The sequence below is a fragment of the Melanostigma gelatinosum genome (assembly GCF_949748355.1).
Source record: "Melanostigma gelatinosum genome assembly, chromosome: 17".
Lineage (NCBI taxonomy): Eukaryota > Metazoa > Chordata > Actinopteri > Perciformes > Zoarcidae > Melanostigma > Melanostigma gelatinosum.
In genome coordinates this window covers 10,893,186-10,920,258 of record NC_136650.1, presented here as the reverse complement: position 1 = coordinate 10,920,258, position 27,073 = coordinate 10,893,186, and the positions used below count along the sequence as shown (strand labels likewise).

Genomic DNA, 27,073 nt, shown 5'->3' with positions numbered 1-27,073 from the left:
CTGTGTTTTGTCAAACATGACAAGTAAACACCAACATGACGTGTCCACATTATCTTCAGTGTTTTTCTTTGCTAAGTTACACAGAAACAGGGCCCCGGCTCTGACAGCACATGGCACACGTGCTCCCGAGAGGTGACATTTTGGATGGGTGCACACCTTAGTCTTCTTGCCTGAGTCTGCTTGGTATTTTGGTGACTTGCTGTGAACTTGAATGTGCTGTGAAGTGAGAGGCGAGGCACAGTAGAGAGTGTGCCGGTAATAATCGAGTGGCACAGTGCAATTTCGGTGTCAAGCATGGCCATGATTTACTTGCTTGTGCTGCACGCCTACACAGACCAGGTCAATGGAGGCACACTGTACTGTTTCCATGACTTTAGTTGACACGAGTTTAACTTTAAAACAATACACACACAAATAATAACGAAACACCTGCTGATCATTGTAAATCACAGCCTATTTCCATCAGTGTTGCAGGTGCGCAACAAATATCAAACACAGCTCCATGCCCAGTGTACATTTTGATGTTGAATGGACTTTATGCACCATGCACAAGGGATTCATCAAAGGGGGTCAAGAGTCTTTAAAAGTAACAAACAAGTTGTGATCTCATGTCCACACTACTCTGTTTCCATTTGGAAACGCATATGTTTTGCTACGTTTACACTGAGCGTCATCACTACGCCGGCGTTTTCGAGCACCGAAAACGGAGGAGTTTGAAAAACGCTCCCGAGGTCGGATACGTTTGAAAACTCCGGGTTATTTTTTCGTGTGGATGGTCGAAAACGGATACGTTTAGAAACGATGACGCCCACACCTGAGTTTGCTACTTGATTGGTTCTTAGCAGTCATGACGTGTCCTTCCCTGATTCGTCACACTCCTATCACGTGACCCTTATGCTGCGTTCACACCGGCCACGTTGATTTTTTGACGCGCGTCGAGATTACATACAAAGTCTATGCACAGACGCGATGAGACTGGCGCGCCGCGATTTTGCGATGGCGCGTTGGACGCATTTTTGCGTTGGACGCCGCAAAATCGCCAACGCGCGAGTTGAAATTTTTCAACTTCTGCGACATAATCGCGTGACGCTGTGGCGCGATAGCCTATCAGCGTTGAGTTGCTCCCCCTGTCATCACTGGCTTCCTGCCGTTGTTGAATCAGGAAATAAATCCTGTAGCCGTCTGTGTTCACCCAGAGCTCGAAGATAACTCATATCAACAGAGACCGGACCAAACTATGTGTATGCATGTGTGTGTGTAAACCATACGGTACAAACAATGAATAGACGCTGCCGTATTTACGTCTACATGACGTTATTGAGTGCTGGTGGAGCTGCTACGATGTTAGCATAGCCTAGCACCGATCCATCAGAGCTCCATGAAGAAGACAAGTAGCCTACAAATCGGCATCATTATGTAGTTATTTCGGAGTCCCTTTTTGTCGGTTTATTGCCGTTGAATCACAGCCAAATCAGTTTATGTTGTGTTCCTACAGCTGTAGTAAACAGCGACCGGTGGCTTGCTAGACAGTGAATACAGCTCGATACAATCCACGGAGCTCCTCTGAACAATGTTATGAACCAGACATGACGGCGTTTGGCATTCCGACGTTTGAGGGACTTCCACAACACGTACAAAGCAGCAATTGTCCTTATTCCTTTCACGGTTGAAAGCGGAAAGAAATGACGGCCAGGTGAACGGCTTCCAGTCGATAAACCACGCCCCCTCTCCGGCACGGAGCGATTTTGCGGCGTTTGGTGTGAACACGACCGGCGGCGCGTTGGACGCGATTTTGCAGTGCGTCAAAAAATCAACGCGACCGGTGTGAACGCAGCATCACCCGGAAGCTCACAAACAACAACATTGATTACCGATCGACTACCAGGTTAATTCAACATGGACAACTGATTACAGGTGTTGCTGACCTTGTTGTCTTTACTAGCAGCTGTGCCGTTAAAGTCTGCATTATTACGGAGGAAGCAGCTGTTATTGGAGCGATCAGCGACGGCGTGACCAGCGGCGTTATCAGACCTACGGAGCGGCCGTCTGAAGTCACGGTGGGCGGCTTTAGGGAGGGGGATGGACACAAAACGGAGGACTTTCCTTTTCTTATTAATGCTTATTTTGTTCTCCACATCTATTGTGAAGTCTGCAGATACCGCCGTAGACAGTGTAGCAGTAAATGCTCAAAAGCAGTAAATGCTATTCAGTAGGACAGATAGTTAAGCCACCAGCAGAGCTACGAGTGAGAACAGACAACATTGAAACCGAGGAAACGAGTGAGAGACGTGTGTTGACCACTTTTATGGACCCATAATCTAGTAACCCTTTACGTGTAAGTGTTGATTTTAAAGTAAATTTGATGTGAGAGATATATAGAGCAAGACCTGTAGCGTTGTAACTAAGGCTGGAAAATAAAACTTCGAAAACTTTCCACGAACTGCGTCTGTTTGAGTTCAAAGAAGAAGATTTTAGAGAAGATCTTAAGTATCAAACACGACCGTTCATTATTAAAGACTTTTAACTTATTTATTACTCTGTCATATTTTTTTTAACTAAGCAACAAATCTACTTCCTGTTTACATCGACACCCACGCGCACGCCCAGTGTACGTGAAGAGTCACGTGATATTCGTGTTCAGCGTTTTTGTTTGAAAACGGAGTAGTATGGATGTAGCCTGAGACTAAAACAAAACATGGGACAGTGTGACAAACAAGTACAGTATGACATCTAAACACCATCTGTTCCAGAATGTGCAGTTGCTCCACACATTCAGTTCTCGTTATCACTGTTGGGAGACGTGACAAATGAATTTCCTAATGTTTTCCACCGGTTAGGGTTTGTGTCAAAGAAATGGAACTGTACGCCTATGAGCAGTTACCCGAGAGAAAAAGAAAAGAGTACGAGAGAGAGAGAACTGGACTGAAGGGAGATGCAGAAAAATGGAGACAGCTGAGAGAAAGTGTAGTCGAGAAGAGCCGGGAAGACTGAAAGTCAACAAGCGTAATTAACTGTCAGTTGAAAAGGGGGGGGGGGGAAAGGCAGCAGAGAGAAACAGAAAAAAAAACAAAAAAAGGCAAAAGAGAAAAGAAAATGTCAAAGGAGCAAAAGCAGAACCTTAAAAAGAACCATCATTAAATGAACAAACCCAAAGAGATCTGGAGGTACTGTAGACACAGACTTGTGTTGATCATCGATGAACGCGCTCTGCAGATGTATCTGTGCAAATGTGTGCATTAAGATGCCCGTCTCTCTTGATGTAATCACATTACCCATCTTACCTTGATAATGTGCGCTGAAGCCACGGTAACGGTGGTTGGCATCAGTCACAAAATGCAGTCGGAGCCAGTTCTTGTTGCTGACGATGGGAGAAGGGACATTGCTGCCTGACAACCTGAGAAAGAAAGACAGGGAGAACGTTGTAAGAAATTGAAACAAACACACACTCAGAAAACCTTCACCTTTCCCTTATCTTCCCAACAAATCCAAACATGAGCGTGTGGCGAACATGCCTTGCTGTTCAGGTCTCAAACACAGAAAAAGAACGAGACTAGCACGGAGAAATAACTATTTGCTGTGGACATTTTACTGGTTTAATTAAAATAAAACAACGATTGCCGTTAGTTATCCGAGGAACCTTTGTATCACTTGAGGCCCTGGGGCTAAGGACGTTTTCGTGGCCATTCCCTTCCTTCACAATATGCCTTGGTAACTTTAATTTAATGGACAGCGTCAAATATTAAATGGAGTGTCCACCTTATTCGTAAACAAAATAGGAAACTCCTCATTATAAGACAATACGTTTCCGAAATACGTCTTTTCAATAAAAAATCCGCAGAAAATCCCAATCAAAGGGAAATTTCGGCAAAATTTCAACTGAAAACTGCAATTTCATCATTCTGAACCATTATTATAGATAATGCAAAAAAAGCTTAACATCAAAACATACTACAGTTAATAATTGTATTATTTACACATATAACAGCCTTCATCTGAACATTTAATTCTGCTGGCAATGTTTGCCATGTAAGATTATATCCTGTTGGATAACTCAAATGAAGGTAGACCCTGAGTTCCGGCTCCAGACCTCCAGACCTTACAAAAGAGACAGCCTCCTTGGCAGGACCTGTGTTACACGTCAGGCCGGCATGAGTTATTCCGTGGCTTGCCGAAAGTTTATACGGAACTTAGCCCGCTACAGCGGTCACAGTTTGCAACGGCAACAGTACACATAAAAATGTCCGCTGCTCTGACCATCCTGCTAAGTTGATTTAAAATGGGAATGTCCATTCAACTCCCATTCTATTTCTATGGCATTAAACTTCGACTGGCTCTTTTAGTCTTTGAGTACATACTTAGAGGGAGCGGGAAAAACACAAACAATTCTGTAGTCATTCTGTAAAAGAACAAAGCCGAAGTCTGTAAACCAAAATCAGCCTGAGGTTTAGTTTACTTCACTTAAATTTCTCTCCCTTTCCCCATGGTGCCTGGGTATCTTGTGTCTTTGTGTGTGTAGCTGCTGTCTAGAATGAAGTAAGAACAAAGCCTGTGTCTGTAATAGCACTGAGTGATTTACAAAGAGTGTGAGGACCTCACTGTCCAACCAACCAGTCTGTTTCTGCAGCTCCACTCGGAAAACAATGTGGGGATTTTGCTGCATGCTAAAGGGCGCCTCAATCGCTCTCAATGATGTAGGAGATTGTTTTTTTCTTATTCTTTCTTCTTGCCAACATCGTAAGATCTTGCCAGCTGCTTAGGATTAGAGATTTGACCCGGTAACTTTGAGCACTAACTCCATTATCATGATAGTTTCTGAGAATTTGAATGAAGTTGGTGTTGTATTGGATAATTACTATTTCTAAATATGTTGACTGCTACCTCTTATACTGATAAATGCAAATCACAAAAGGTTTCAAACTACTTCACACTGCAGTATAACACTCTCAACAATATTAGCCTTTTCACAATGAAGCAATCTTATAAGCTGGGGCTTTGATGGTGCACTGCACTGGTAGATAGGACACAATTTGCAATTCTTTCATCAAGTTGGGAGGATGAGATGGCTTAATTGGCTGAGCAGATGAACAAAGCTCTTGCGGTTGGCAAAGTGAGAGTTTTAGGTCATTGTTGGCAGCCTCAGAGGATGCGACTGCTTTCCAGCAGACACATAGAGAATAAAACACCCTTGGTCCTGTATAACTTCAAATATATGCAGCTGAAATACAGTGTCTGCTGGCAATAATCGTCTTCTATACGTCAGTCCTTTGATGTATGGCGCTTTCATCTTGTAGTGTCAGCCACAGGTGCGTTCCCTACTCCCATAACATGAATATAGTTTCTTTTTTTTAAAGCAATATCACCTTGGCTGTTACATTTGAGACATGAAATAGACTGCCCTCTCATGTTCGCTTGTCTCCTTCTATAAACCCCTACTGTTAACCTTCGCAGTCCATTAATAGCCACACACACACACACACACATGCACAGAAATGCATGCTCACGCACACACACACATGGATGGTTTAGTGTATACAGTACTTTCCACCTGCACCCTCCAATAACAGCGGTATGAAGGTGGAGCACAAGAATGCTGAGCCGGTGTTTTAGAATATGTCTTTGCGTGTGTTGGTTTGTGCTGGTGTGTGTGTGTGTGTGTGTGTGTGTGTGAGAGAGACAGCGGGAGGGTCACATTGTGCCCTAGATCAGTAGGAGTCTCTGATGTCTGCCATTAGTCACACACAAATGCAAAGTAGTTTCACAGGCTCAGGCAGACAAAACCTGATTTACATCCAACAGTGCCGACACAGCAAAACAATAACACAACTGTGAATGTCGGTGACCGACATAACTAATGTAGACACCTATATTATGAGTTTCTGTTGATGCACTCTGGGAAAAACCTTTCATATCTGTTTCTGCTATTGTTTGATTCTGTATGGTCTTTTTTGGGGCAGTTGTATGCTTTTATTACAGACAGTAGTTGAGAACTAACTGGAAATGAAACTCCTGAGACTCAACCCGGGATTGTTGCGGTTCATAGATGATGTCTTAACCGCTAAGAAATGTATTGTATTTGACTTATTCCACAAACAAATAATTCCTTGTACATACTAAAACACCAGGCACTGCCTTGTAGATCCCGTTCAGAAACAATAATGAAATTGTATTCAAATTGAATACACTATAGCAAATCAATGCTGAACTAATCTATTAGCTGGAAGAGAGACTAAATGAGATGGACGATGTTCAGATGATACAGCTGATGAAGTACAATCACTGATAAAAATACATCTAAACTGTCTATACATGCATGTTATCTACATGTTTAAAAAATAAAGAGAAATAAAGGCTGAAAAACATGATACAAATGAATGTATCCGGAACCTTTGTATGTATAACTGCTGGCATGAAAACATGATGGAAATATATGGAACAGACTTTACAAGAGATTTCTATTAACACTGAGTTAAAAGAATGAAACAACACTAGTATTGCCACAAGTGCAGCAGATTCCCATTTAAAGTATGCTGTGTAGCACATGGAAAGAAATATATAAATTCATTATCAATGTTGCAAGTGATGTTTTGTTGATGTGGTGAAACATGCTTGAGCACAGATGATGATGCTTACAACACGCAAATAATTCTGAACACTAGCCTTCGATCAAATACTTTGGAGAGACAGGTTATGTCAAACACTTGGATAACAATGGGCACAAGGTACCAGACCTCTCCTATCGGCTCTCTTTTTTATTTATCTTCTTCATCAATCGACACTATTATTTTGCTGCCGTTGTTTGTCGGTCAACCTTTCCATCACCCTCTCTGGTCTCTCTTTACCGCTCTCCTGCCCTTCCTCTCTTCCCTCTCCCTTCCTCAGCTCTCGTCGCTGTGCATCTTCATGTGTGCACTCTCTCTCTCTCTCTCTCGCACACATTATTCATGTTTACAGCTTTCGATTCACTTCCTGCTATGACATCATTACCCAGAGTGCATCATTAAGGGCAGAGTGCGTGGATATTCAATCTGTTCCAATATTAAAACAGGAATTAAATCATTAATCTATACGGAGAGACAGTGTGTGACGCTATACTATTAAACTGCATGCTTAGGAAGCACTAAAACAACTCCAAGCTGCAGGATGAAGGTACAAATCTCTCACAGGAGGAGCTGGGAGGTCAGAGAAACATGCTGGCGACTAAAAAGGTCACCCATCTGGATCCCCACAGCCGCTGGGAACACCCATAGGTGCCAGGCATGGCACATGAAGGATGCTGGAAGGATGCTGGAAATGGCAACTACATTTATGGATAATTAAAGATTAAAATTATGCTGTCAGCAGGACACTTGCTACTTCCGAAAATCATCAGTGGCTGAGGTGCTGAGAAGCTAGTTGATTTTTCCCGAGTGGACAATTTGTCATGCATTATTAAATCATTAATCTATGTTCATCACAGATGTCTTCTGTGACTGGTAAGTGTTCTCCCAAGATATCTGCTGTAAAGGCACTTCAGAGCTGCCCACAGGTATTATAGATCATCCTCTGATGGGCTCCAATATTTTTTTTAATGCCTTTGTCTCAGAGGGTGATGTGATGTGTTATGTGACAGTGACATAGGCGTAGAACACATTGGGTGAAGCCAGGCTTAGTGCGAAAGGCTACTGATGCTTTAAAACTTCTGAAAGTGAAAGTTGTCCTAAGATGTCATGGACCATCATCAAAGCTGGTGGAACAGTTTGTTTGACATATTCCTCAAAAAAAAACAAATTTAGAAAATTAGGAAGTTTAAACAAGGGCCCTTGATTGTCACCCGGGTGTCCTTACCTTGATTATAATGATAATAGCAGCATCGCAGAGTACATTTAGCAAAACAACAATACTTATTATAGGACAAAACCTGAGAAAAAGAAACTGAAATGGTCTCTAGTTCCTCTGCTCAAAGCAAGTGCCTCTATTGTGAAATAACATGAATATGTGTTCTTCTCAGGGGAACCCGAGAAAATAACTCCTCTCGTGATATTTCCTTCTTGCATTACACCGTTGCATGAAGCACGGTAGATCACGATGCGGTAGCGCCTTGTGGGGAAAAAATGTCTTATATTGAATGCTCAAAACCCTCATAGGAGTGTGTCAGCAATCAACCGCCAACAATGATTGTTCCCGGGGGTATGCAGGGAGGTCACGTTACATCTATTGTTCTCTGGAAATCATCACTATTACCAACTAAATACACTGAAAACGTATGAAGGCCTCCAGTGTTCCATGTTCTACAACTACATCAAATGAGAGGAATGAGATACTGCGATGGAGAGCGAGTGTGTGACCGCGTGTGTGTCTGCAGGAGAAAGAGAATATCAAGAAGAGAGTTGCCAGGAGGAGCAAGAGAACATAATTGATGAAATACAGTAGATCAGGGGTCGGCGAGCCGCATGTGGCTCTTTAGCCCCTCTGTTGCGGCTCCCTGAGTCTTTGTGCAAAAAATAAAAATAAAAATAAAACATTTAATTTATTTGAATGTTTTTTGTCAGTGGACAATCTTTCAAAGGGAACACCTCATATCTTGGAGTTTGAGGTGATACTGTGTCACGGAAAATAAAAAGCGTTTTAATATTTAGTCAACTAAAATGTGCGTCACATCCTATTACGTCGCCGTCAAGCTTCCCCTGCAGGTGGCTCGTCGTGATTGCAGACTCGGTAAGGTTATCAATGGATAAATCCAAAAAAAGAAAACAGAAAATAGAGAATTTAATTCTGCGTGGACGTATTTATTTGCGTTCACTGCCAACAACGCTGGCCTACCTGTATGCTTAATATGTGGCGAGAAATTTGCAAACAACAAAAAACAGAATGTTGAAAGACACTTTCAGACCAAACACACAGCATGTGCTGAAAAAGATCAAGCTGGAGATGCGCTAAATATCGCTCCCGCCTCACAGATGACAGCCTGCAGTCCTGTTTGAAGCTCAAAGTCACATCTTACAGCCCTGACATAGAGAAACTCTGCAGCGATGTTCAGAAACAAAAGTCACATTAAACAGGTGAGAACGCCATCATTTAATAGGCTATTATCTTGGAGAAAAATATTTATTTTAGATCCTGAACTGATGTTGTGTTTTTATGTTCAGGCGCGACGGTTGATGGATGTACGTGTCTGAGGAAAGGATGACATCGCACTGAAATGGACTTTAGTCTTACTTAAATACAAACTGCCTATTTTTTGTCTTCACTCATTTCAAGATATTAGGCTGCAGCTCTATGTTATATTCATTTCAAAGTAAGCTACTTTTTATTTCATATGTTTTCCACAAACATGGGGAGAGGACCCAAATAGACTTGACTTGTTCTGTGTTTGATTCACTTCTGCAGCTATATGTTATATTTATTTCTAAGTTATTTCCCACAACTATGGGGAGGACTCGAGGCCTGCGTAGTTCTGTGTTTAGTTCTGTGACCTCAATGTAGGCCTACACATGCCAGTGTATTTCTTTTCTCCTCTTCATGAAAGTTAAAATAGCAATAAAATGTCAATAATGTCTTTATTCTTGTTCTATTATATGTATATATAATATAACTATATATAAAACGTATATAAGCTGTGATATCGAACAGCTTTTGCGGCTCCAGACACATTTTATTTGGTGGAAAATAGAGTAAAATGGCTCTTTGGACAGTAAAGGTTGCTGACCCCTGCACTAGACCAAAAGAGCATCTCTCCCTCTCTCCATCTCTGTCTACCATCCTCCCATCTATCCTCTGTGCCTCTCTCCTCCTCCGTGGAAATACAAACCAGCTACTCTATCGGCAGTATGGGAATGAGAGAGAGGGAGGAAATAAAGAAGCATGGGGCGGCAAAGAATCGATGGAGGTGTGGTGAGAGACATGGAGGGAGAGAGATAGGGAAGCAGCGGGGGGGAGACGCGGAGGCTGTGGTTCGTTTGTTAACTTGTTCATTATTCATTTTAGCATCGAAGAAGACTGTAATCACACAACACAAAAGCGGTGTTACTAGAGAGCAGATTCTAGTGTGGGTATTTTATTGATAAAACATAAACAGCATTCAATTTAAAAAAAAGGTCATTGTCTGCCATGTTGAACTCATGACAGGAGACATTTCATGATGGATTGCATACCTCTGTACATTTCTCAGAGCTTCTTTTTGGAAATTGGAGCAGTTCACTATTTAATGCGATTGTGCATTTTTTACAGAAAACAAAAATAAAGACGAATCAGCAGCATGATGCGTTGACACGATTGGGTTCAGTTCCCAGCGCATCAGATCACATTTTGACAGACTGTTATATCTCAGCTCAATCACAAACTCATGTTGCAATATACTGAGTGCAATCTGCAGATTGTGATAGCGCCTCTCACACATTTAACAACTTTAAATTGCTTGGAAATCACAGTTGTTCGTTCAACCCTAGAATGAATGGAAATTGTAAGCAATCTGTTTACTCTATTAGACAACTGAGCGTACCAGTCGAGACGAGAGACGCATGGTTCTCTGGAGCGCAGCTTGCAGCAACTTGGCTTTTTCTTATAGCATCGTGCTGTTACTGTGAGTCCAAACTGCTGCATGCAAGTGTATTCTACCCTTCATCGCGAGATTGACTTCGTCTTTGGTGCAAAATGCAATCAGTCATCAAGGTCCAACCTTTCTGTGCAGTACGGCTCTTCCGTGAGCCGCTGCATTGTTCACCGTTGATGTTCGACCAGAGGTCTTTCATCTGATAAGTGACATCTTGCACAGACAGGACAGATGGACATGTGACGCTGGCAACTTGATTTCTGACCAGAGGGACGGGGTTAAGGGTCTCCGCCGGCTGTGTAATGAATGGTTGTCCACAAACATCGGTGGTCACGGGGGTTAGAGAGCTACACTAGCCAACGCTAACTTTTGTGTGAGGCTCCTCATAAGACAGTAGGGGTATGCTACTTAATCAGGCAATCTGTCTTAATAGCCTCCTCTAATTAAGACAGGTGGGAACTGACACACACACACGCATACATAAATGCAGGGGGAGAAAATGCTCATTCACGCACTCAGAGAAATCAGTGCACAGACACACACACACACTGCAGGAGTGTTGGTCTGAATGTAGTCTCGGAGGAAGCATCATCAATCAGTATACAGAGACAGAGAAGTCCTCTCTGCGTGTTTGTCTGTTTGACACATTGTGTGTATGTGTTTGTGCGTGTTGTTTAATATGTGTGTGTGTGTGTTTGTGTTCGTGCTTGCATGCACACGCCTGCTGTGTCACTCTCCATCAACCTCAAGTGAGCAGAGAGTAATCAGTGGTCACAACAGGACCCTACTCTGTGTCTCCCTCCCCTCCCTTTGTCTCATCTACATTTCTCTGCTCCTCCTTGTTCGCCTCCTCATATGGCAGCAAGGTGTCTTTCAACTGGCTTGCTCACACGGACAGCGGAGGGCTGAAATTAAACATAAATTAACCATATTGTTGGGTAAAAATAGCAATGATAATTCATAAACTGAGCAAGGTATTAAACTCTGAAACTATTGAAACGATCAAACCACTTGTTAGATGGTCCACGTTGGGTTTGGAAGTACATGAATGCGATGCTGTAAAAAAAACTAGTGCGCTTAGTGATGTAAATTAAGCACAATTAAACCTAAACGAAATAATATACTTTCCAATTATATCGGTTCCCTGTGTAGGACATGTTATACCATCTGTTGGGTAATTCATGCTGCTGATGGCAGAGCAAGCAGGTTACAAATACAGCTACTTCTTCGACTTCTTGATGTGGTGCAAAGCCCAGCCAAATACTATCATTATCTATTACAAATCAGAAAGAAAATCTGGCTTTGGCTCGCCACACCACAGACTGACAAACCAGACTCAATGTCATATTTTGAAGCGTTAACATGTTGATATCGGTCGACTTGTCGATCTGTCTGAGGAGATGTAATACAAGGCCTGCATCCAAATTGGCCCACGAGAAAAACTCCTCTGACACAAAATCACATTTCATTCAGAGTGATTGCGTTATTTTTAATCAGATGCGTGTTTTAATCATATAGGTTATCATACGGGAACCCTGTTTTCTTTCTATGTCTAACCATGCCACATGTCTTTCTTTTAGCTCAGCCTCTTTCCAGAGAAGCAATGGCAATGCAGGGCGGCTCCCTGCCTCTTCTCAAACCCTTTTTCCCGTGTGTGTGTGTGTGTGTGTGTGTGTGTGTGTGTGTAGCCTGCGGGACGATACAGCAATCAGAGCAGAGACAGAAAATTGGAGAGAAATTGCGAGAGACGGGGGACGGAGACAAGGAGAGGGAGCTGGCGTTATTATTATTACATTACAATGTATTAGAATTTCAGCACCCCAGCCACCACTACCAGTGGCTGCCTATTCAACACACTTCCAAGCACACACACACACACTGTAAGTGCATACACAGAAACACACCCAACCAAATAAAGACATACATTATACACACAATGGGTTTAGAACAGGGAACGACTATGACGACGTATTTATGATTGCAGAGTTAACATGCTGCGGCCTGGCCCAAATACATATCATGCTCCAGTGGTGCTCAAACTCTGGCCTGGTCCCTCGGGTTAGGCTTGGCACCACCTAGAAAGGTTATTTGCTGTGGGAATAGCAAATATCAAATTCCACTGCCCAGCAACAGTGACCTGGAAAAAAAGCACTGCTGCTGTAGCGACGACACGTGCTCACTGTGATCAACGTCTGACAATATCGTCCATATGAAAAGAATAGTTCATAGCCCATGGAGCCAGCAGAGTTTCTGTCTGCTTTAGATCGAAAGTTAGCTGTGAATTCAGAAAAATATGCTTTCCTGCTGAGGCGCTGGAGACAGACAAAGAACAAAAGCAAACTCTGCAGAGTCCATTCAGTGCAAATATCAGACCCTCACCACAATATGTGAAATGAAGGAAGTAGTCATCAAAAGAACATCATCGACACTTTTTTCCACCCTGAGAGATGTGTTTTGGACTCTGTAAGCTGAGGGCAATGGTTTGAATGAAAGTTACAAAATACAAAGCATATACGGTAATTGAGACTTAGCTCTGTCACGGTGCTCAGTATAAAAAGTGCAATCGTTGAAGATGCCTCAAAGCCCTCGAGTAAAAGTAACCTATTTTGGTTTCATTTTTTTTTTTTATCCTGAGTGAATGTGTATAATGTGACTTTGTTTGCAGAAGCACAATAATCGAATTATCACACGCTAATCTAATTACAAACCTTGTTTTGATTCAAAGAGTAATTTGATTAAGCTGTTTACATGCAGAGCAGAGGAGGATGCATATTTTCCCCTACATAAAATGTAAATGAATATCTCTGTGGCTGCCTTCTCATCTGCTCCAATGCAACAACCCTGCAGTTTGTCCAGATTTGAGACGTTAATGCCAGCTGTGAGGAGAAAAAAAACAAAAAAAACCTGCACACAAGCTGCGCAGCTCGGGAGGACTCAGATGGACAGGCTTAGTCGGGGGTATGGTGTTTACATCTCTGAACAATCTTCACATGATGCTCTTAATTTCACAGTTCTGCACACATTTGAATCCAAGAGTGAGCGCTCTTTATATGACCTGAGTTACAGAAACGGAGGATTAAGTTGCTTACACGGCTTTAATCTAACTGCAGTGTTCTCGCAATCCCATTTAGCTTCACGTGCTGTCACATAAAGCTCAACGTGTCTCGGTCTGTCCTCCTCTGCCTGGCTCAGTCCCTCTCAGTGTGTCTGTCTTGTTCTTTCCTCACCCATGAATCCCCCCTGAAGGCTTTCTCTTCCTGTGTCTCCCCCTCCATTCCTTTTATGCTTCTTTCCACTTCTCTTATCCTGTCAGCTCTCATCTCCACCCCACTTGTCTCTAATTCTGCACCTCTGCTTTCGTCTCCTCCGTACCTCACCTACTTACCTCTCGTCTCCGCTTCTTCTCTCCCGGCTCCTCTTGTCACCCCAATTGCCCCCTGTCTGCTCATCGGTTCTACCCCGTCCTCTCTCGTCTCTCTGCCTCGCTTGTCATCTTCTGCGTGACCTGACACCGCCTCCCTAAAACACCATGACACCTCTCTTGCTGTCCCGTCATCTTGCCTCCCCTTCTCCACTTCTCTCATCGAAGTCATCTCTCTCAATAAAGAAGGTGGATTCCCAAAAGGTTTTAGTCATTTGTTTCAAAGGTGTGGGTTAATATTGGGGTAAATTTGCTTTGACATGCCGAGACAATAGACTTGTAGACCTAAATTATACTTTGGGCCACCAGAAATTGGATTTAATAATTGATGCCCCCGGAGAAACAGTGTGAAGGCCACTAGCGTAACCTGTAAGCCCTAATGTTGCACAGAGATCCGCAGGAAAATAGTCGGCATCATGAACTTGTTTGCAAGGTCTCTGCGAGAGGCCGATGTCTGTGTCTGGAGTCCTGACTGACTCTGAAATAAGTGGTTGATGCGATTGATGCAGCGGTTCAGTTTTGTGAAAAAAGAACAAAACAATGACAAACAAAATACGACTTTTTTTTACGGTGTTATCTTGTGTTACCGTGGTGAAGACACGAATTCTGCTGCAACAAAGCTGGTTACAGAATTCCAGGGCAGTGCAATGGAAATATAACCATATTTTTCTTTTAAAAGTGTCTTTATCTCACTCAATAAAATTATAATAATGAGTAATGACGCACCATTTAACCTTCAGAGCTGTCTGTAGTTATTATATTTTACGACTATATTACTGCCCATAAGCAGCAGTGAAATTCTCGGCCAGTGTCAGTAAATGATGGTGTGAAGGAGGAGACTAGCGATGTGGTACCTGTGTTTGAAAGGCTTACCCCCCATAGCTACAGTAAATACTGGCCCTTTCAGGATTTAAGTACCAGCACAGTCTCATGGCTGTGAAATGCTAACGTTCCTGAAGTGATTGTTTTAGCCTTGATATACATAAACTCTGAAAAAACAGAATGGGATGACTTATACATGATTGGCTGTCCACCACTGCCTCAATTTAGTGGTTTTAGCTTAAAAACACATTGTGAAAGTTGCTTGCATTCGTTGTTTCCTCATCAAAAAGGCTTGTGTGTTTCCTTCAGGTTTTTTTTACAACATTTTTCAAAGCCGCCTTTTGTGACAATTTGAAACCTCCATTGCTCGCATTCCATTCTCTTCTTCTGAGTCTATGAGCATTTGTCTGGCACATGGCTACTTCCCCCGGGGCCATGACCCACACCTGTAAGTCAGGGGAGTAGAGTGTGACACGGGGACCCACTCATCAAAACATGGCGCCGTGGAACTACTAGGAGGTCAAGAACTCCACAGAGTACCTTTTAAATGCTGCACACAAAGGATCTGACTGCTGAGGTGTTCCTCAAAACAGGGTCACAGTCATTACAGACTTGATCTATTTAAATCGCTGGACACAATAGGGATGTGGACATTGATTCAGAGGTCTGGAAACAGAGCTAGCCTGCCTCCCCGTTTGTGTGTATTCATAACCTTGTGTTGCCTCGTATCTTTAGACACATATTTGAAATAATCTGATATGTGTGTTTGTTTGCTGTGTGTGTTTGTGTTCGAGGTCACCGCTCCATTTCCTATTCGGGATGGTGCTGCTATCCCAGCATCCTCTCTGCCAGCAGCATTGATTAGCACTCGGCAAACACACACACCCTCACACCTATAGACGACACACACACACACACACACACACCAACACTTCAACTCTCGTTGCCTTTCACACAAAGCTCCTTTTGCGTCTCTCGAACAAATACTACGGCTTTGAGCACAGCTAGAAAATGCAGCAGCAAGATGTATGTTAGCCACATAAAAGACAGGCTCGCTGCCTTGGTCCTGTGCCGGTACTCCCAGTTTCTCCAAACTGGGATCATGCAGACCGTCGTCTTTTGAAGGTGTTTTGTATGAATCCACACTTGTTTCAAACACTATATTAAGTTTGTCATGTTATGTGTACGTGTTTGAGTGATTGATCACAGCTTATGTAACCACATGATCTTCCTTTTTAGTTGAGACTTTAATCAGTCATCATGCCTGCATGTGTTCTTGTGTTGTAAACAAAAATCTTCTTTCAGAAATGAAAACGGCTTGTTTTCCTCATGATGCGTATACTTCAACATTATGTATTCAAGTAATTCTAGTGTTTGAACCTTTCATAAAAGCAAACGTCCTTTGATTTCAGATTGGGTATTTATTCTGCCCGTAGTTAATGAAGAAAGAAAGTAAAAAGTCATCCTCCATGAATAATAATAATGGCAGGAATAGCAGAATGGATCTGGTACATATTGTGCAATACGTGAGTATCTATTTCACACTGTGGCGTCTGGGCGGAACAAGCTGTCTGCTAAAGTAACTCGCCTACAGTGATATGACTCCAGGCACTTGGCAACATGGCATCCAGCGCAAACCTGACAAAATGAATTTCCAGTGGCTCTAAAAAAACAAATCCTTGACAAGCAGGACATTGTTAAATGACAGCCTTTGAACAGCCTAGTCCACCATTACTGTTGATTTGGCGATGGGCTGTAGGTGCACCAAAGAGCACTAAACAGCATGCTATATTCTGGCCCCATGTTCATTCTACTTAAGAATGCTCTACTTGGTTTCAAGGGCAGCTGATTCTGAAACAACAAAATATGAAACTTGTGTTGTTTGTGTGGGTGTTAGTGTGTGTAGTGTTATGCTAGGATTACAGGCACTTAGCTCACAGCGATATACTACTATCATAGGTGCGAGCACACCTCTCCGCATACTGATTCGATTAAGGGCTCTGTGTGAGAAGGAGAGTCTCTGTGAGTGTGCATCTTTGTCTGTTAGGAGCGAAAGTGTGTGTGTGTGTGTGCGTCGGTTTGTATATGAACACGGATGTAGATTACATCCGTGTGTGTGTGTGTGTGTGTGAGACTGCTGTTGTCATCCCCGCAGCAGCTGATAAACACGTAACAAATTCTTCCCCACACATATTAGCCAATCGGCCATTAGCTTTCTCTGCTAATTGCCATTGGAAATGACCATTTTAGCCATTGTCTTCTTTCACAAATTGCCAATGGAAATTGGTATATTAGCACTTGAGTGTTGCGAGGCAATTGCTGAGGGATCAGGCAGCGTGGCCTAGTTTTCAGAAAGACGATTCCACAACAAAAGGGTCAGTTGTTTAAAACCTGCTGCAGCAAGTGCAGCCATTTAAGGTGAACAAGACCAAGTGTTTTTAAAGGACTTTGACGAGGGAAATAATTACAGGCCGTCTTTCTCTCATTTTCAGCCAGTTTAAATGTGCATGAATATTTAATATCACCCGGAAGGTTAATTGATACTTCGATACCAAAGAATCATTTGAGTTCAGGCTGTCTGGGTATTTATTGTGCCTACAATAAATCTAATGTTCATGCTTCTCTGCAGACTGTTTGAAAAATGATCTCATGAGTCTTGGGACTTCTCAGGGATTCTCTCATTAGCCAAGTCATTCTCCAATGCATCCCTAAATTGGTAATCTTTCTTTTAACTCAACAGATAAAAAAATAATAATAACAATAAAGTTATCAGCCACACCAAATAGCTATACTTAAGAAATGACTGTCATTGGCTCGGATGACTGTTGAACAAGCTCTGAAGACAGCAAGAGTCAGGTGTTTTTAATGTCTTTTGATTTGTACACAGAAACCTGTAACGTGCACATACCGTTTCAAATTGAAACACTTTAAGGAAAAGATGTCTGACGACAGGTTAAGGCCAGTTTAAATGGAAACAGCGGCCTCTCTCTAAGAGCTAACCGTCCTAATGGCATTCACATCGAGTCTGTCGTAAAGATCACCTCCAATTAAAGTCCCGTTGATCCCTACCTCCAACAATAAAGGTTACAGTGTGTTTCAAATTCATCTCTGATAATAGCAAGTTATTTGGTGTTCTTTCACAGAATCACAGAATATTGTAAAGTTGCAATTTAAAGTATTTAGCATGCTATGCGCTCAACAGTTTCAATGTAATTTCAAAGTGTCTCTTTCCTCCATCATCATCATCCTGATAAGACAGATGAATGAACGTTGTTTACAGAGACGGGGGATGGAAACAGTGTTGTTTACAGAGCGACTTTCCGTCGATATCGAGCTTCGGGAGTTTCCGTGGGGACAACAAGGACAAATATCAACTGATACTACTGTACAGAGAATAGATGCCACTCACTGCACAGCACACACTTAATTATGAATGCATGTACTTTCATGCAAAAAGGGAAAGATACTTAAGCACAGACAAAAACACATGTGAAAGGAAGTATCAGTGGACGTGCGGATGTCCTGATGAAGTTTCTTTGCCCCCGACCCCAATCAGTCAGAAAATATTGATAATCTGCCAATACCAAGTCCTGATTTGATACTTGTACTACCCTAGATAATACAGCTGCACATTCAAAAATACAGAGTACAGAAGGCAAAAACAGACTGCACCATCAGTATCTACGTCTACCCAGCCAGCAGCCGGTAACCTTCATGCCCCTGGAACAGACTGACATCTTTAAGAGAACTCGGTCCACGTTCACGCGATACGTCACAAAGTCCCTGCTGATTTTCCAGCACTGACACTATTCTGCAGCACAAGTTGTGCTGCAGCTATACCGTTCAACCTAATTCCAGAGGTGCTGTACTGCGTGGAGATATAAAGGACTTTGTAGGTCACTGTAAACTAACATCACTGTCCTTTCCCTGGAGCCACCTGAAGATGATGCATGCTTTCTGATATGGAAGTAGCCAACTGAAAAAAAAAGAAACACTGCGGCCATGAGGGGATGCACCTGCATAGGAACAATGCTTAGGGTACATTCAAACGATGCTAAATTGGTACTACCGAGTCTAGTGCAGCCTAGTTCATGTCAAGAAACCATTCTCCAGACAATTGCAACACCACCAGCAGCCTGCACCATTTACTGGATGAGAGAATCCATGGGATCAGGCTGTTTATATCAAATTCTGACCCTGTCATCGGGAAACCTCAAAATAAACGGAATATTTTAAACTAGGGAACATTTGTCCGCTCCTTAAGGGCTCTGCAATGTCCCTTTTTTATGACATATCTGTTGAACAACACACTCTTACCCACACATATACATTTGTGTATTTACTATTTCTGTTCAGGTTAAAATAGGGTTCGTTTATCATCTTCACTTATTCGCAACATCAGGGCAAGTTGGCATCATTTCTGCTCCAGGCTGAATTGTCTGAATCTCGCTGCTCTCTCCTCTCAGTTCAAAACTACAAGCATAGAATCAGCCTGGCTGCCGGGAAAAGGTCAACACACTGACCCTCAGTATGGCTGTGTGTGAGTCTCCAGAGTTAATTCAGCAAGTAAATAACTACACAGCAATATTTTACATGAGGTCAGACTAAATCACACACTACCAGTCACCACCACATTACCGTCCAAAGGCCAACACTTCAGCTCTGAGCAGTAGATTTTGGTCATAAGTATTCAGTACTCATTTATATCAGTCTTGTAGGTTTTAGCACAAATTTTCTAAAAAGTTGATACAAATTGAAATGTGTTTAAATATAATTAGTGCCTCTGTTTTATGAAAAAAGGACAGAAAAACCTGAAAATAAATTGTCTTTAGGCAAAACATACGACTGGTAATTATTAATTATCAACTTACACATGATCCCTTTTTGTATGTATGTTGGTTTGTTTTGTATTTACAAATGTACTGACATGTTGGCCAGATTCAAGACAGCATTAAAAGGTCAAATAAAAAATGAAGTAAAATCAAATAAATCAAACATGACAAATCAAACATAAAACGTTTGACGTTAACGTCTGTCTTTAAGGATTAATAGTATGCTGATTGTATAGATCATGTCAAGACAAATAATAATTATAAATGAATGATCAAATCTGGCATTTCTGATGAAAAATCTGTGAACTTTTCAATTGAAGTGTTTGCAATGGAATGTTACCAGGAGAGCCCGATCACTGACCAACAAGAGATATCAGTGAAAAGTCGAGCTTCTTTTCGTATAAGTATAAACACACACATATATACATGCACACATATACACACACGGGCACATGAGTGAGTATGGTGGTATTGCACTTGTATCAACACACATGCTGACAAATACGATTTTATGTATTTTTATCCATGGAAAAATTACTCAACTTCAAGAGCAAGAGATAAAAACTGTACTTTATATCTGTAATAATGTTTCCATGTTATTACCTGTTCTTACTTGAGTTCCAACTTATTTTTATTACTTGTTCTAACTTTTTATGACTGTGCTCCAAGTTAACTTAAATTGTTCCATAAACTCAGCCGCTACATGACTGAACTATCGTTGCAGAAATGCCAGGTCAGAGATGTCAACCGCATCCTCTCCTTCTTTTGTAAAGTATGATTTTTGGACTACATTCACATAAATCACCACCACACCGAGTAGAGTGGAGCTCTGTTGTACCTCTATTATACTGTTTACCACGTTTCCCTGCTGAAGACTGTGGGTTCTTCATTTGCATGGAAATATCAACTCTAACCTGCCTTTGAGCCATGAAATAACGGATTTTTTAAAATAAATATGTTCCCTTGAACGGAAAGTTGTGCCACATCCACACCATCACGTTTCCTAGCAACATAATGACTGTGAGACACACACACACAGACACGAATGAATGAATGAATGAATGAATAAAGTGACTCACCAAATGGTTGGTGGTTCGGACCCCTCCACTTCCAGGTAGTCGTACTTCTCCTCTGTCTGGAAGTCTGTAAAGATGACAGAGATGGTGTCTCCAGGTTCGGCCAATAGGATCCAAGTACAGTCGGCCTGGTTACTATAGTTGCCGGGGTAACCGGGACTGGTCACCACCCCACTGCCGCCCCTCACAGTGCCCCCACATGTGTCCTCAGCTGTCAATCAAATCAGAGTGACAAATAGAAAACCTGGGTTAGGGAGAGGAGGAGGGACCGAGGGGCGGACTTCTTTTTAATTAAATTTCTTGCTTTTTGGATAAATTATTCAAATTTTCACAGCTATATCAATTCAGTTTATTACCAAATTAGCAATTAAGATCAAATTCTCAACAGCATCATTTCTCAACGCCTCGAGTAGATTACAGGTCAGCCAGCCCGACTCCCCACCTCTCTCCCTCTGTGAGGTTTTTTAATTACCTTTATTTTAGTATATTACAGGTACACTCTTTACTGGCAACTCTAAATGTTATTTTGTGGCTTGAATGTTAGAAATGGATGACTTTCTCATGACACATAAACTGTCAAGTCATATTAGCAAACCATATTGTGAAAATATGGAGCTCTTAGGTCACACTTCTGATATGAATTAGATATGGAAACTAGCATGGTGAGACCCAAACAGTCCTTATTTTGTGGACTATCAGGTCTCTGCCGTTAAGCCAGTCGATTTTGGAGAATGATGCCGTTCTACATTATATTAGTTAGAATCAGGGGTGGGGTTTTAGGGGTTAGGCTGCAGTTCCTGTCCCACTCACAGCTGCCGTCCTCTCCTCCAATAACAAGATAAGTTGTCCCATTACAGATCTCCGCTCTTGTCTCCTCCAATCACCACCAAGGAACTTCAGATTCAACTGTTTCCCAATTGGCTGCAAATCAATTAATCCTCAATTAGTTTCAAAACATGAATGATCAGATCAGACAAGATGTGATGATAAATTTGCCTAATTTTTGATCAAAGTGTTGATCACATCTCATTGATAGTATCGTTCATAATTGACAGTAGTACTGATTACTGTGTAACAGATAAAGACACATGGATCGCGCTGTGCACACGGCATAAATTATACACATATAATTTATACAGACACACTCACGGAGAAAAAAACAACAACATACTACATTGGACCTTGTGTGTCACTGGGGCATTGGTTGTATGGCAAGATATTGAAGAGAGGGCTGGAGGTGCATGTTTATTACCCACTCTGTAGAAATAAATGATTTAAAAGAAGGCCATGCCTGTTTATCAAAAGCAAATTGAGCCCAGCCAAGTAGCCATTGCCCCAGTCACAAAGATACAATGTTGAAGCTTTTTTTCTGAGAGCGTGCAAGTCCAACTGTAAAAGAGGTATAAATTATACCTGTATAATTTATAGGTATACATAAAAGAGGCACTACTGCATGTAACACACTCTTACAGCAGACGTATTTTCCTATACACACCAGTGAGTGCAATTTGGGATGACGCGTGATTTATTACTCTGCAATGCTTCACGCGGCATATCGTCGGCATTTAGAGAAGACAGAGGAGCACCACGTGTGCTGTCCTTAAACTGCACTCACTGATAAGATAGTCAGACACGTCCTTTATGAGAGTGTGGACAAGCGCTGTCAGGTATACATGCACATCCCTTTATAGGCTCACCCAGGCGATGCTGCCTAGCGGGATGCATGTACAGATGACAAGACATTTAAGGTAGGGACCAAGCCAGACTCCACCCACAGGAGGGGTGAAGAGAATAACTGTGGTCTGAGACTCACATCTAGAAACAGACGATAACCAAGAGAAATGAATAGAAACATATTAGAGGTGTTAGAAATCGGACAGAACAGAGGGCACTGAGTAGAGACAGGAAATACACGGAGGAAAACAGGGGAACATCAACAGGGAGGAGCAAACAGAGACAAACAGAACTAGGAATCAAATCATATCGGGCCGGATTGAAATAGGGAAAGAGTTTCAGATCGGAAACAAGAAACAGGATGAAACTAAATAAGTGGTTTGAAATGAGCTTTAAGAAAAACTGAGCCGTTTTTCAGAGCGTGAAGTTGGGACCAATAGGCGCTTGATGCTTGTGTCAAAATGCGTTGACACAAGCTGGCGACAAGACGTGGATCGTCCCAAACTGCAGGTGCTGATGCATTGAACATAAAATAGAGAAAGCATAGATAATTCATTAACAATTCATTCATTCAAACAGATTCATATGGGCCACTGAGTCAGTCCGACAGACAGGCAGGCGCTGACAGACAGACCATTCAGTCGATAGACGGTGAAGGAGATTTGTGTAAATGACCCAACAGCCTGAACCACGCTCTGCTGAGACCCCATCACATTTGCTGGAGCCAATGATGCAGTAGTTTGTGTATGTGTCGGAGTGGTGTGTGTGCATAAGTGTATGTGTGTGTACGTGTGTGTGTGTGTGTATGTGTGTGTGTGGTGGGGGGGGGCACGCGCACACACGCGCGCACGCGCACACACACCTCTCTTCCAGCCCTCCAGCTTATTGATGTGTCGGTGACACTTGACAGGTGGAAAGGCCTCAAGGTGCATTTATGTGTGACTGTTATTAAAAAAAGAGGAAATGAACTTGTGAAATAAAAAAAAGATGACTAAACTAGTGAGCAGGGCTCTTGTGTGCAGTGGACCTCGACATTATGATGTTGTAGCATGTACTTTGGCAATCAGAATCCTTTAGAGTGACCGATAGCATCAAACAACTTCATCATTACTTTAAAAAAAAAATAAGCCACCTTTGAAAAGCTGAAAGCCATGCGAGGACTCCGTGAGAACATTTGAAATGATACATGATGCAATTAGGATCTTCACTGATTCTGTTGCGTGTCATCCAGTAACGGCAGGGCTGTGCAGAGACCGCTTCAGCAGCAGCTGCTCTAATAAAAAGTGACATGTGTTGAGCGCTCACAAGGGGGAGGGTGAGAAGTCCACATACCTATAGCCAACACTGATCACCTTCTGTTCAATGTGCGCGTGTCAGACATGGAACCAGTCAACTGTCCACGTTGCGCCTGCTAATTCTGGATTCCGCTCGCTCCTGCTCCATCAATCATGATGGGACATCTGTGTGACAGTGTTAAATAGTACTGTGTACCTGTGTCTATCATTTTCTGGTCCCATGGCTTCCCCCCTTTTGTTCTATTTTACAGCAGCAGTTCAAATGAACATGTCACTATTGAAACAATCGCACCAATAGAAGCAGGCAGCAGTGAACAATGTCTCACACTGTTTTCTGTAATGATTCGAACATACTGCAGCTTGTTTTTAAGCATAGTTGTAGCAAATAAATGATCAACTCATTTTGAAGCTCGACAGCATTTAAACGGAGTCGAAGAATGTAATTTCATTTCATACATGTCCGATCAGCTTTCATCAGAAATCTTTAAATTCAATAAGCATTTCAATTCATCTGTGGGGTGTCTAGGGTGCGCCGAGGTCACCGAAGCCCCATCCGAAGCATGAATAGAGTTTGCTTTAAAATGAGACACACGATGAATGTTAGTGATTATAAAATCATTGCAAGACTGATAATGAGTCAAATGATATTTGGTGAATAACCCTGTTCAGTCAAGGTTGAACCTAAATCTATGCACATTTAGATATACTGTGTCATGGTTTAGCACCAAACGAGTACATCAAATTACTTTAAAGCGTTGTTGTTATTCTTAGTTTTAAACTTTTTTCTTACCTACATGTACATGTGTCTACGCATCCATTCGTTGCACAGAGGTTTACATGAGTTTATCATCTCTAAGATTAGCATTTATTTTGATGGACTAACAAAAACACAGCAATTCCTATTTTCAGGTATACACACTAAATAAAGGAAGTTAGGATTTGATTGTCATATACATTTTTACACATACACAAAATTTGACTTCTGCATTTGACCCATCCCTGTATATAGGGAGCAGTGGGCTGCCATTGATTGGCACCCGGGGAGCCGGGGGTTCAGTGTATTGCTCAAATACACTTCGACACGTGACACGTCCCAGTCGGGGATCGAACCGTTGACCTTCCGGTTCCCAGACGACCTCTTAACCCGGTGAGCCACGGTCGCTGAACCGGTTGTTGAAATAAAACATACTTCAATAGACCTCCCTAAATGCCACATGCTGGTCTTTTAATTAAAAATGACTTCCTGTGATGCGAGACTTGTACTTCCCACTGAAAATCAACAGCCGACACCGTAGTGACAAATACCATGTCACTGTGAAGTGACTTGTATTTGGGCCTTTGTATAAAAAAAGACAAAACTTTCCAAAACAGAGGCCCTTATTTCCCAAAGCTTTATATGAATCATTGGTAATCTATGAGGCATTACAAGTGGACAAACATATAGTGCATGTGAAAGATTTAGGAAACCAGGGAAACAGACTCACAGGGGGAACGGAAGTGTGTGTAAGGGAATGTGTTATATGTTATAACACATTCCCTATATAACACAAATAGGCTCTCTCTCTCTCTAGTTGTTGTTGTAGCACTACTTCTCTTTGCTTCCCTACTGTTCTACGCTTGCTACACCCCACATCCTACTCATTTCTGTATCAAGATTATTTTTGAGAGTAAAACAGCACATCTCCCTCCTCCTCCACTTCCTCCACTCTTCATCTCCTTACCCTCCTCCCTCCCTCGGTTCCCCCCTCCGTGTTTTCTTTTCTCTTCCTCATTCATCCTCGGCCCTCCTCATCATTCCCCCGTCCTAACTCTCCCCATCCCACCCTCCCTTGCTCCTTCTCTCTCATGGCATGGGGTGCTTTGATCACTCGTCCTCAGCCTCCTGATCCTGCCTCCCCTGTCTCGCATCTGTTCATCCCCTCTTCCCCACTGTGCTGTCATCAATATCGCCGTCATCTGAGGATCCCTTCTTTATCCTTCTCCGTCTCGCTGTGTCTTTCTTTAAGATCTTACTGTCTCTGCTTTTCACTCACTCTCTCTCGCCCTCTCTCTCTTTCTACTGATTGATTTTATGTGTAATGGCTTTACTGGCCTCATCTCTTTCTCTCTTCTCCTCTCGCCTCCTCTTCCTCCTCTTCCTTTCCTTCTGTCCCATAACTCCATTCCTTTCCTGCATCAGGCAGATCTCTATCACTGTCAGATCCGCACACACGCACACACACACACACACACACACACACACATACATACACACACACACACACACTTCTATCACAGAGGACCCAGTGTGCTGTCAGCCTCGAAGGATTATGGGTCATCTACATCATCCTCTCCTCTCCTCTCTCTTCAGGCTGTATCCATCCATCCCTCCTGCTCTCTTATCTACATCCACGCACCCATCCATCAACCTCTTGTCCCCATAGATGCTGTGAAGCTGAATATATATAGCTACTCCTCTTTCCCCGTCATCACTCCCTCCGTACCTTTAATACTTCAGTTTAACTGCCACGAATGACCAAATAAATGGCAGGAATGCATGGAAACATGTGCTCACATATAATCCAGCATTTATTTACTAATAAATTTCCCCTTGGCTAGATGGCATTCATCTAGCTTCCTCTGCAGCTGCACTGTGTGCCATGCAGCCTGAATGCACAGGGGATGCAATTTCACTTGTGGTCTCAATGTCACTTTCACCATCCAGTCGTGCCAAAATGCATTAAGTAAGAGTTCTGGAAGCATTCGAAGAGGATCCTATAGATATAGACCCATCAGAGCCACAAAACTAGTGCAGAATCCAATTTAGCTTGAAGATGCAGTCCAGCAACAATGAGCTGAACAGCAATTCAAAGGAAAATGCGTGGTAAGAGATGGGATTGTGACTCATATAGTCACATGTTATGGATCCTATTGCAGAGAAATTACATTTCATGATGTACATATGTGAGCCTGTAACGTTTGTCCTCCCTGTGGAGCACACCTTCTTCCAAATCCAACCAAAATAATTATTTTTAAACCCATATGAGCGTTTTCTGATCAGACGTCTCCATCGGCAGGACATCATCATTTGTCAATACCTTCCAGGAAGTCAATGGTGTCAAGATCTAAGGTTCTGTTGACCCAATCAACCACGCTGACCTCCTCTTTCTGCAGACTGTGTCTCTGTAACAGTGTCACATTATTTCTTCCCACGCTCTCAATGGACAAGTCATCATTTCTAATGCCACTAGAGGGCTTCGACGCCTCGAAGTAAATGTCTCGTTTTGGGGTATTAGCTTGAAACAACTGCTGTGTTTTTTTCCCGGGTCGCCATTGGAGGAATGCATCGTGTTCTGTTCAACCCCTGATCCTTCGTTTGGGAGGAGAGCTATTGAGTGTATTATATTCATTGAGTGTGTACATTATACACCGCGTGTTCTGGCTCT

At 42.4% G+C, this 27,073-nt stretch overlaps 1 protein-coding gene across 2 annotated transcripts in view; it reads right to left on the bottom strand.

Annotated features, from left to right (window-relative positions):
• Positions 1-27,073, bottom strand: part of csmd3b (CUB and Sushi multiple domains 3b) — a gene marked incomplete at its 3' end in the record, with an annotated part of 316,085 nt that overhangs the window by 146,816 nt on the left and 142,196 nt on the right. For both annotated transcript variants that reach the window (XM_079288066.1, XM_079288067.1), the window contains exons 5-6: positions 20,683-20,890; positions 3,282-3,394 (exon numbers count right to left, since the gene is read on the bottom strand). In XM_079288066.1, coding sequence (XP_079144192.1) covers positions 3,282-3,394; positions 20,683-20,890 — 321 coding nt within the window. The remainder of the gene's footprint in view (positions 1-3,281; positions 3,395-20,682; positions 20,891-27,073) is intronic.